The sequence below is a fragment of the Arachis hypogaea genome, chromosome 14 (assembly GCF_003086295.3).
Source record: "Arachis hypogaea cultivar Tifrunner chromosome 14, arahy.Tifrunner.gnm2.J5K5, whole genome shotgun sequence".
NCBI classification, from domain to species: domain Eukaryota; kingdom Viridiplantae; phylum Streptophyta; class Magnoliopsida; order Fabales; family Fabaceae; genus Arachis; species Arachis hypogaea.
The window spans coordinates 126,255,739-126,268,038 of NC_092049.1; the positions used below are offsets into that span (position 1 = coordinate 126,255,739).

The 12,300-nt window shown below is 38.4% G+C and overlaps 2 protein-coding genes across 2 annotated transcripts; one reads left to right on the top strand and one right to left on the bottom strand.

Annotated features, from left to right (window-relative positions):
• Positions 1 to 3,710: 3,710 nt before the first annotated feature.
• LOC114925225 (uncharacterized) lies at positions 3,711 to 4,451 on the top strand. Its single transcript, XM_029292516.1, has one exon. It carries the CDS (start codon positions 3,711 to 3,713, stop codon positions 4,449 to 4,451), a length of 741 nt encoding a protein of 246 aa, XP_029148349.1.
• Positions 4,452 to 5,489: 1,038 nt separating this feature from the next.
• LOC140178725 (serine/threonine-protein phosphatase 7 long form homolog) lies at positions 5,490 to 6,585 on the bottom strand. Its single transcript, XM_072215956.1, has 3 exons — positions 6,311 to 6,585; positions 6,144 to 6,231; positions 5,490 to 6,041 (listed from the first exon to the last, which is right to left on the bottom strand). The coding sequence occupies exons 1-3, from the start codon at positions 6,583 to 6,585 to the stop codon at positions 5,490 to 5,492; spliced, it is 915 nt and encodes a 304-aa protein (XP_072072057.1).
• Between the last annotated feature and the right edge of the window lie 5,715 nt (positions 6,586 to 12,300).

Here is a 12,300-nt window from a genome sequence, read left to right on the forward strand (position 1 = left end):
AATCTTCCAATTGAAAATTGTACTTAATTATATTAACCGTTGTACTATATATGCACACCACTTTTAGCCACTATTTTAGTAATTATATTTGTATACGTATACGAATACAAAATTTTAAAATTAAAAATAAGCCCCACTTTCACTATTTATAGAAACCCTACTCACTCTTTATACACACTAAAACCTACCTCCCTCTTTCTCCTACCCTCACTCTCACTCTTAGGCACGATTCTTCTTCCTTATTCTCACTCTCAAGCGCGATTCTCCTTCCTTCTCTCTCCGATGGCACAATTCTCCTTTTTTCTCTCTCTGACGGCACGATTCTCCTTTGCTGTCTCTCAAGTGCGGTTGCGATTCTCCCTCTCTGTCTCAATCGCGAACTTCTTCGACTGCATTTTTCTTGTTTGACTCTGCAAGGTAAGCTTCTACTCCTTGTGCTTTCAATTCTTCATTTTAAACTTCTTCACCTTGATTACACGATGATGAGCAGGAACGGATGATTAATGTTTAATGTTTGTAGTGATATATTGATTTTTTTAGGTTTTTGAATTCTACTCGAGAAATTTCAACTTAGCTGATAGCTCTATGTGTTCTAGTTCTCTAAAATTTTCAATGCATGTGGAGTTTATTTTCTGTATTATCTTGATTTTTTCGGTTTTTAAATTCTACTCGAGAAATTTCAACTTAATTGATAGCTCTGTGTGTTCTAATCCTCTGAAATTTTCAATACATGTGGAATTTATTTTTTGCATTATCTTGATTTTGTTTTGTTTTTGAATTCTACTCGAAAAATTTCAACTTATCAAGCTCTGTGTATTTTAATTCTCTAAAATTTTCAATGCATTCGGAGTTTACTTTTTCAGACACAGATGTTGAAGTAAAACTAAAGATTTGTTTCTAGCTGATATACCTTTTTACTTGGATTTTTAAGTTAAGGGTTTCGAAGTGAAGTGTAAATATGCTAATTTTAATAATCGATTGATAGTATAATTGTTTTGATCAATTTAATGATCACCTATAGATGTTAGCTATTCAGATTTGTTTCTTTTTTTGGTGTGTGTTATGTGCAAAGTAGATACTTAGTTTGTTTTGTTTAATTTTATTGAGTAGTTTGATTTATTAGGAGTCTGATAATATAGGAGGTATATTTTGATAGAAATAGTTCTGATCCTTAAGGTTGAATCATATACATAAATGAGTTCTTTGGTGATTATTCTTTTGAGTTTTTGCCTAAATATGATTCTATAGATTGGTGTTTACACAGGTATTTTCAATAGATATGTATTTACTATCTAACTTTAATTTACATCTAAATCGAGATATTCATAATTGTGGAGTTAAATACATAGCATTGTCATTAAATCATTAATTTTGTTGCATATACTTACATTGTGTTATCTTAGGACTTATATTTTAAGGGATTTTGGCATTTGATTTTATAATGAAACTGAAATATATGCTGTCAATGTAGCTAAATATTCTAAATTTAGATAGATATACAATATAGCACTTAAGAGTGTGCATTTGGTGATGGATTGCCCATAAATAAGATGTTATATTGTGGGCAATTTACGTAAATAAATTGATACACTTTTAAAATTACGTAAATACATTGTTTCCAAAATGAAGACGCAAATACATTGTTTTACGTATCTATATAAACCGCTCTACCAGTAGCGGTTTACGAATATACAGAATCCGCTGCTGCCAGCCGCGGATTACGAGCAAACGTGGCAGAACAGAAACCGCTAGAGCCTGTTGCGGTTTCTGTTTGATTTGGCTTGGTCATAAACCGCTATTGCCAGTAGCGGTTTACGTTCAGTATGTGTGAGCATTGCTGCCTATATAAACCGTGGATGGGCCAAAGGTGGAGGAAGAGTGTTATTTCTCACAAATGGACGGTGAGAAAAGTTTTGTGGCTCTGGTCTATTGCTCTGGAAAAATTCAAAAGATCAAAAGTCATGGTGTGAAATTCACAGATAGAGAACCGCTTAGTATTTTTATCCGATCTTCGAGTACGTTGGCAGAGATTAAGCTCAGCATATTACGGAAGCTCGGTGCGTGTGGGATGACGTGGGTAAAAAAGTTGTTTTACAAGATTTCCATTGCCGTTGTGTCAGCTGGTGTGAGATATGAGACCTTTGTGATAAGGTCGGATGAAAACCTGCAGGTCTTGTTTCACTGCCGACGTAGTTTTCCCGAGGTGAGAATACCTGAGCTGCTTGCGAAGATGGAAGATGGTGTCGACAACTCTGGGGCATCGGCACCGAATCCTCAGTCGACCACGGTCGGTGGTGCCTCGACATCGATGCTTGTGGTAGCAGCGGCAGTTCTGATTCCTGAGCCCCAACGTGCTGGCGCTGTTCATGCTAGTGTGCCTCCTGTTGTGCCTGATTTTGAGTTTGAGGCTGGACCGGATCGAATTGAGAATGCGTTGCGTGATGATGATTCCGATGAGGAGCCGGTCGATATTGGTGGAGACAGTGATGATGATATTCCAAGAGGTACACCTACAGCCCATGGAGGTTCCGATTCTGGAACACAAGAGTACCCTCTGCACCTGTCGTCCTTGAACTTGGAAGCCATCGGCCAACAGCAGAATATAGAGGCAACCTTCGGGGGGGCAGGGTATGCATGATGCGAATCCTTTGACAGAATTCCAAATTGGCCAATCGTTCCAGAGTAAGGAGGAAGCTGTGCTGAGTGTAAAAGATTACAGCATTCGACATGGAGTTGAGTACAGAGTTATGGAGTCAGACAATCTGAAATACCAAGGGAGATGCAAAGAGTTTGGTAACGGGTGCACGTGGTTGATTCGTATAGTCATGCGAAAAAGGAAGAGCACGTGGGAAGTTAGGAGGTATAACGGACCACACAGTTGTATGGCCACATCGATATCGAGCGACCACAAGCAACTTGATTATCATGTCATATGTGCGAGGATCTTTCCATTGGTTAGAGCTGATGCGTCGGTGTCAATTAAGGTGTTGCAAGAGGTAACACAGGCGACATATGGTTTCAGGCCTAGTTATTAGAAGGTGTGGTTGGCGAAGTAGAAGGCAGTAGCACAGATCTATGGCGACTGGGAGGAGTCATATGGGGATCTGCCCCGCTGAATCCTTGGGGTCACATCTACCATGGACGGTTCCGTTGCTCTGCTGAAGACCTCCCCAATTAAAGTGGGTGATCAAGTTGATGAAGATAGAGTCTACTTTCATCGCATGTTCTAGACATTCCCTCCATATATTGAGGCATTCCGACACTGTAAGCCGCTCGTCAGTATCGACGGAACACACCTTTATGGCAAGTATGGAGGGACGTTGTTGCTGGCGATTGCTCAGGATGGAAACTCGAATATATTTCCTGTTGCATTTGCACTCGTGGAGGGGGAAAATGCAGAGTCTTGGTCATACTTTCTATCCAACCTTAGAAGATATGTTACTCCACAGCAAGGTATTCTCGTGATTTCTGATAGACACAATGACATCAAGGCTGCACTGGAGTCTGCAGATAGTGGTTGGCGACCTCCACATGCTTATTGGGCATTCTGTATTCGGCATGTTGCTGCAAATTTTGCCCTTACTTTCAAGGGGCAGGATGCGAGGAGGTGGCTGGTAAATGCCGCTTATGTGAAGACGGAAGCAAAATTTGACTATTAGTTTGACATAATAAGGAGAGAGAACCCGGCCATATGTGATTGGACAAACAGGATGGAGTATGAGAGGTGGACACAGCACAAAGATGGGGGGAGACGATATGATCACATGACGACCAACATTTCTGAGTGTGTGAACTCTGTTTTGAAGGGCACAGGAAATCTACCTGTGACGTCCTTGGTGAAGTCAACCTATCTCCGACTGGCTGAGTTGTTTGTTGTCCGAGGGCAGACGGTAAAGGCACAGTTAGGATCTGGGCACCGGTATTCGCAGGCACTTGTTAAGGCCATTGAGCGGAACTTGAAGGATTCGAGGTGCTTCACCATGACCGTGTTCGATAGGCATCAGCTTGACTATACAATGGCAGAGACTACCCCCACAGGCAAATTCTCGTTGGGTAGCTACTGGGTTTCCCTAAGAGATCGCACCTGCGATTGTGGATACTTCCAGGTGCTGCACTACCCTTGTTGCCATGCCATCGCATGCTGTGCGCAGTCACGACTAGATTGGGCCACTTACGTCGATGAAGTCTACAGCATGTCTGAGGTATTTAAGGTCTATCAGATGTCCTTTGCACCTTGTATTCTAGAGGGGCTTTGGCCCCCGTATGACGGTCCGACTTTCATTCCCGACCCGAACATGAGACGGGCAACAGAAGGACGACCGCGGTCCACCCGCATCCACAACAACATGGACGAAGCTGACACCAGTCGATCGAAGCGGTGTGGCCTGTGTAGGCAGCCCGGTCACACCCGAAGGAGTTGCCCTCAGCGAGGTTCTACCAGCGGCATCTAGGTTTATCATGGTTTAGGTCCTTTGTATTAGGTTATGTGTCAGTTTACCAGTTATCAGTTTGTTGGTTGTTCTTATGAATGTGTTACTTTGTGTTACAAGTGACCTTTAATTGTGATCAATTTATTAATTACCCTTAATTTAAGTAGTTGTTTATCACTTTGCTACTTTGTATTAACGTACTCGGAACTAAATCAATTCGACGATATGAAGGAAAAATCGACATTCCTTTATACAAATGATCATATAGTCATGAATATATGTATATAAATAGCCATATAGTAGTCGATGAAGATCCCAAATAACAGTCATCCATAACAATTAAACATAAAGTCACTAATAAGTAGCTAAATCACATACCCAAAATAAAAATACAACACAACAGACTAATCATCGCGATCATCCTGGGCGGCAGCATCAAAAGAACCAAGCAGATGGGATCCCATCCCATAGCAAGCGGGACGCCTGACTCTAATCGGTCGGGCTGCCTCCTGTGCGGCGTCATCAACCGGAGGGTCTACCCCAAACGCAGACTGGCGAGTCCCTCCCATGGTGAACCAAGTATCCATCGGCTACCTGCAGGCTCGTTAAGATCCGCCACATACTGTCCTTAGTAGTTAGGTGCCTGGTCTTGCATCTTTGTCATATGTGGGTGGTAAGCTGCGGTATCAAACTGCATATCCGGCATCTGCGGGTGGTAAGGCGGGGCATCAAATTGCACATGGGACAGGCCAGCATCATCCCTAATCATCACAGCGAACTCTACATAAAACTGTGAGCTACCCATCTGATCATTTAAATCCACAGTCATCGTCGCCGTAGCGGGATCAGCATACATCTGTGAACTGGGCTCAGGCAGCGGAGAGTAGGATCTAGTGGTGAATGTCCCGCCTCCAGCCTCAGTCGATGTGTTCCCACTAACTCCACCATGAAACTGGGTGGCACCCACAGTGCTCCTACGTCTCGCACTGGCCCGACGAACACGGTGATCGCCCCCATCTCTAGCATCCTCTCCTGCATCATCCTCCTGCATCATGTCATCTAACCATCGCCACTCTCGACCGGTGGCCTGGGTACCAACACGACGGCGTCTCTCAACACGCCGGTTGTCCGGCATATCATGTAGTCGTGATCTGCGTGGGACCTGAGACGACTTCTCTGAAAGGCCTTTGACGGTATCTCGGTGCCCCTAGGATCTGCGAATGCTACCCCTGGGCTAAGGAACCTATGTGCCTCAAGGTACCACCAATCTAAGTAATCAAAGGAGGGACCAGGATCTGCCACTCGCTCGATGGCAATGACGGCATCAAGTCTGTTCCCCCAGTGTAAATGCCAGGCCTGATAGTAATGGGGGAACCACTTATCTCCTCCCCTCCCGTCCTTAGCATGCAGCCAGTCTATGTTCAAAGCATCCTCGGGGATATGCTGCACTCTACCAAGCTGTGGGACAATCCTATCAACCTGATCCCACTCGATGACCACAAAGTATATCAAAGTAGTGACCGCTCGCCATATGCGACAATGCTCCTCTGTAAGTATCTCCGGATGGACCACAGCAAGTATATCAAGCGCGGAGTAGGGCTCCCATACAATCTGAAAATTTAAAACCCATCAGACATTACCACAACAATTATATATTTAGTCACGACTCGAAAGCATACCACAAACAAAAAGCCTAACACTTATAATACTTACATCGCGAGCGGTCAACCGATCCAACGCAAGGCGATAATTGATGACCCTTTGTTCCTTGCCATCGTTCGTAGGTAAGTAAGCAGACCACCTAAATAGAAAACATATGAGACACAAACTTAAAAAATCCGGCCATAACATTTTCAAACTTTCGAAAACATAACCAATACCTGGATGCTAGCGGAAAGGATAAAACCTCAAACCCAGACGGCCTCAGCGACGGAAACCACCAGAATATCCAACTCTGTAGCAACTGGAGGGGACCTGCAAGGTTGGTCACATTTCTGTTCGCTATCCGACACATGCATCGGTACAACCACGCCAAAGCGGCCGACCCCCAGCGATACCTCCCCATGTCATCAAGGTTCGCCACAAATGGCAACCACCGTATACGTACCCAGTTCGCACTCTTGTCCCCAAATAACTGAGTGGATAACAACATCATGGTGTACGCACGTGCGTAAATGCGGACAGTCTCCTTGGTCGCATCTGCTGGTAACACCCTATCCTCTCGTGGAACCATGTAAAGTGGACTGTCATCTGCTTGACCTTATTCGGTGGTGGCAGCTCAGCGAATAGGTCTTGAAACCACTCCCAAGCTGGTCGGCCACCCTCCATGAATTTCTCAAACTCACCAAGGCAACCACTCACAGCCTCCCCATCGACAGGCAACCCTAGCTGAAACACCACGTCTTGCAATGTCACTGTGCACTCTCCGAAAGGCATGTGAAATGTGTGCGTCTCAGGATGCCACCTCTCAACGAACGCACTAACCAAGGGCTCATCCAACCAGAACCAGTGGCTATTTAGCCTGGCCAAATGGTACAATCCAGCCCTCTCTAAATACGGGATGATCTTTTCATGCATGGGCATATTTTGTTGCCTTCTCACACTATATATACACCTAGATGGCTGCACAGAACATGAAAGATATACAGCAAATAATTAAATTCTGCTATCCACAACAAATCCCCCTATCTAACAATAACAAATATCTTAAACCGTCAACAAACAAGGAACCAATAAACCAATTAATCTATGAACCTATAACTCAGTCGTCAAATCAAATTAAAGATTCATATCATAAAAACTTATTACAATAGTAAAAATAATAGAACTCTAAATCGAATATTTAACAGCCACAATTATAAAAATATTATAATACCGAATATAAAACTTCATATCATACAAATATATCAACCGAAATAAAATAAACAACCAGCACAACTATCAAACTTTGGCAACTTAAAACAAAAATATGTTCAACAAAATAGTTGTAAAAAATAAAAAAAGGACATGTATAAAAACATTCATCGACGGGAACTAAATTCAGTTAACTAATCATTTTTATAAATTAACGAAAAAAAAACCCAGCCCAAACCGACTAAACTAACATCCTAACATGTGAAGCCTAATTTCAAACTAGAGGGATTAATCTATAAATTCTAATTCATCTGCCTTACATACCATTTTTCTAATTAACAAATGCTAACGCTAATAAAAAAAATTAACTTACCTCGTCACCATTGGAACCAGCAATATGCGCAACACCGTTCAGTCGGTACAAGCTCCTTCCGTTTGCCATGATATCCCGCCGGAGGTCGGCACTCAGATATCCCGGACCCGCTCTCAACTTGCTCTGACCTCTCTCTACAATTTCCTCTCTCTAACTAACCTATATATCACTCCAAATGAGTAATCCGCGGCTTCCTTCCATAGTTTATATAGGCAGCCACCATCAATGTAAACCGCTATAGGCTCTAGCAGTTTACACACGCACACCAACGCACATAAACTGCTACTGACAGCAGCGGTTTATGACCAAGCCAAATCAAACAGAAACCGTGACAGGCTCTAGCGGTTTATGTTTTGCCATGTTTGCTCGTAATTCGCGGCTGGCAGCAACGGATTCTGTATATTCATAAACCGCTACTGCCAGTAGCGGTTTATATAGATACGTGAAACAATGTATTTGCGTCTTCATTTTGGAAACAATGTATTTGCGTAATTTTGAAGGTGTAACAATTTATTTACGTAAATTGCCCTTATATTGTAGTTATTGTAATAGGTAATGATAATTGGTGAATTAGTAATATCGTATATGTATATCTACCTATAAACGCTATCCATCTGTATAGTTCATTCTTTTGTGGGATTAATAAAATTTCTAAGGTTATAGGATTAACTCAAACCAGGCCTTACCAGGAGAGCCTTATACATTAACCATCTTTGAACTATGGATCACTCTTAAATAGGAGAAAGAAAAGAAAGAACATTTTTTTTATTTTTAATTTTCATAAGAGAAAAAAATGAGTTGGAGTCTATTCGTAATATGAGTTGGAGTCTCATTTTTTTAATTTTATTTTTAATTGATTATAACTAGATTTTTATGACATGAATTGGAGTCTGTTTGATTATTATATTAAATAAGTTTGATTATAGCATAGTTGATGTTACCTTTGGCATGTTTGATTATAACTGAATTTTCGTTATTTGATTTGGAGTCTGTTTGATTATGCTTAGGTTTTAAAACATGATAGATATTAAAGCATGTTTGATTATAGCATACTTAATATTTGATTATTGCATGAATTTTAACTTTTTTTTTTATTTTTTGAATTTGATTGGATTTTGGTTGTTTAATTTGTTAGTTTTGAAAAATGCAAAAGAAGATTGCACCAAAACGAATAGAAAGAGAACCAGAAAACTAGGACACTAAAGAAAAGAAAGGAAAAAATATATTCAAAGAAACTTCGAAGAAGATGGCGTGGATAAAAGTATTTTGTCTTTAGTTTTTTGTTTTTTATTTGGTATCTATATTTTGATTATCTTGTTTCCTATGTTGACAAAGTTCATTTTTATTAATGGAGTGTTATGTTGACACGAGATATGCACCAAACTTGTTAGTGACATTTTCTTCCGACTATTTGAATGATGCGCAACACAATAAGGTCCGAGCATTGGGTTTTGGATCCCTCTATTGGGTATTCCCAAGAAAAATTTAAACCATGATTTGATTTTGGCCCTTGTAAATGCCTATAATCCCTCCAAGTTTCATCTTTTCACTTCAATAGAAAAAGTAGATGTTACTTGAGAATCAGTTGTAGCTGTCTTGGAATTGTGTTTATACGGTAATAATTAAAATTTCTTTAAAATTATTTAGTTTTATTAGTTAGAATTGACTGTAAAAATTTGATTTTTAGTATCATTTGATTGGTATAGGAGTATAACTATATATTAAATCTGAATCTTACATTACTGATGACTTGGTTGTTGAACTTTTTACATATTGAAGTTATTAATCTTAAAAATATCGTGCTATGCTGAGTTTGATTATCATGTTGAATGAGTTTGATAATACTCAGATTTTAAAACATCTTATTGCAACATATTTAATTATAATCATATTTCTCTCATTATTTTTTTTTAAAATAGGTGACCCATTCAAGAAGGTAATTGAAGAGCATGAGCCCATACTTTTAGAATTTAGAAAAAAACTCCAACCTCTTTGAGAGAAATCATGTTAAAAAATTCGAGAGAAGGTCCCAGATTTAAGAGAGCATTCTTGTTGTATGCGTTGGTAACATTTTTGTTGCCAATAAATACAACAATGACTCGGGATAAAATTTTTCATTTATAATTGATGCTGATAATCCAGCGAAGTACAATTGGATTAGATGCATTGTTGATGACCTTATTGATGGAGCTAACAACTTCAAACAAGGAGTGATGTCAAAGTTTGAATATATGCATGTATGTGCTTCAGGTATTTTTTTATTTAAACTAATTTTGTGTTTGATTATTATCTAAAGCATGTTGGATTATAATATAAATTTAATTAATTGAATTTAGATTTTATACTTTCGTAAGCAAAAATATGGACTCTTTGATTTTGAGAAAGAACCACAATCGCCTTGGCTTCTCCATTGGACAAATGATAGAATTTCTGACTAATTAGCATTAAAAAGAAAAAGTTTATCGGTACTTACATTGTCCACTCTCTAAAATGTTATTTTCTATCTATAAACTAATTATGCACGTATTATGGGGGCTGGTTAAGTCAAGGGAGGAGCAATCTTTGCCTAAACAGCCAGTCCGAGTCCGACCAAAGAAAAAAGTTGTGAAAGAGGCTGTCAAAGTGAAAAAACAGTAAAGTGGGAAGAGGAAAGTGGTAGGCAGTCCTAACAAGGACAAAAAAGACCTAAGGCAAGAAGATTCTACAAAAATAAAGAGAGAAAAAAAGCAAGAAGCAAACACAACTTCCAATGAAAAGTAAGTTAATTTGGTAAATAATACATGTTTTGTTTATTGACATCCTTTGTGTTTGAAGTAGCAAATAATAGTAATTTATTTTGTGTGTGAATGTGATAATTTCTTGGTTGCTGAATATGTTTTTAATTTGATACATCCTTTGATGAACCTGCTTGCTAGAGGATCCAAACCACAATCAAAATTTTCAATTCTATTACATTATAGACACCAATCTTGTGCATAATTCAACCTCTGAATTTGATAAGCCATTGCCTATCATTCTCATAGTTCTGCATGTAATTTCTTAGTTGTTGAGAATTCTTGTTTCAGATTCTTTCTTTTGGTTTTGTTCTAATTTTGGTTTTGCATGGATTCTTTTGTGTGGTTTTGATATAATTGATGTTTATCATATCTGGATTAATATTTAAGTTTTTGATGAAGATCCAATATTATGTTATTTATTGTTGTTTATTTTTCAATCTTATGTTATCTATTTAGTATTAAATGTAAAATTTTCACCAAAAAACAATTGACTAGATATATAAAAAAATAAGAAATAAATTAAACTATTTATTTAAACTCATAAGTTGCTGAATATGTTTCTAGTTTGATTATATCCTTAGTTTTTCTTGCATTATTCACAGCTGAAATGTTGAAACTGAAAAGGAAACAGGCTGGTCATCAAGACGGAATATTGAAATTGAAAAAAAAAACACGCTCACCATCAGTGTCTAACTTCTACCTTAAAGTTGAATTTCCTTCAACACCTCTAACACCTTTGACCTTAGATTCAATTGATGTTCCAACGCAACAAGTATTGGGTTCAAAAACTCCATTTCTAAATCAAACAACGGATGTGCCAATAGATGTGTCAAAACCAATTGTTGAAGAATTAAAGTTGAATTCTGATATGATCGAAAAATTATACGACTGGGTGATGGACGAATGGAAAGATGGAGAGAAGATTGTGGCAACATTTATTGGGGAGCGCAATGTCTTCCTTAGAAGGACTAATGCGCAAACAATGAAGCCACAAAGTCATAGATAATTGAGTTAGTAATACAAAATATTTTGTTTAGTTAGTATAAAGTATTTATTCTATTTTTGAATTTGATTATTTGGTTACTAATTGTTTGCTTTGCTTGTATTAAGGTGGTCAACTATTATTCATGCATGCTTAATGAGTTAAAACAAACAAGATTCAAGAATGATATATATTGCATGAATTCAAATCCAATGGTAAGAAATTTTACTATGTATCTCTTCCTTTTTTTTTATTTGACAGATTTTGTTCTATTTTAATTTATGACCAATTTGATTCTAACTGCAGTTGTTGAGTTTTTATAAAGATTGGTAGGATGGGAAGAGCTATACATAAGTTGACGTAGGATGTGTATCTAGGATCCCAAATTTTGACAAAATTAGGATGCGAGGAAGAAAACTTGTTTTCTTACTTTTTTTGTTCTATAACCGTCATTGGTAGTCATATGCATTAGATATTTGTAATAACAAGGCTTATGTCCTAAACCCTTTGTTCACATCTAAAACTGCTGAACAGCAAAAAATAGATCAATATGTTGTAAGTTTGTTTTGTTATAACAACTTTTATTTAGGTATGAATATTGGATTATCATTTAAGTTTGACAATTTCATAACTTTTTTAATAAGTTATCTTGACAACATGATAGCAATTGCGGATCCTGAATATGTTCAAATTTCCTCAACTCCAACAATTGAATATATGAACTTGCCCAAATAACCAAACCTGCATGACTGTAGTTTGATTTGAATAACAGAAGGATTGCCACAGATTAAAGAAAAAACAACAATTTCATCCATTTCATTACAAACCAACCACAATTATGCAGGTTTGGTGGTTTGGGCAAGTCTATATATTTAATTGTTGGAG

What these genes read in the sequence shown, in the direction of transcription:
- LOC140178725 (XM_072215956.1), bottom strand. Translation starts at nt 6,585, where the DNA reads ATGATGTTGTTATCCACTCAGTTATTTGGGGACAAGAGTGCGAACTGG. An exon ending in TCCTTTCCGCTAGCATCCAG is followed by an intron (nt 6,232 to 6,310) that starts GTATTGGTTATG and finishes TTTTCTATTTAG; the next exon opens with GTGGTCTGCTTACTTACCTA. An exon ending in ATCGGTTGACCGCTCGCGAT is followed by an intron (nt 6,042 to 6,143) that starts GTAAGTATTATA and finishes TTAAATTTTCAG; the next exon opens with ATTGTATGGGAGCCCTACTC.
- LOC114925225 (XM_029292516.1), top strand. Translation starts at nt 3,711, where the DNA reads ATGGAGTATGAGAGGTGGACACAGCACAAAGATGGGGGGAGACGATAT.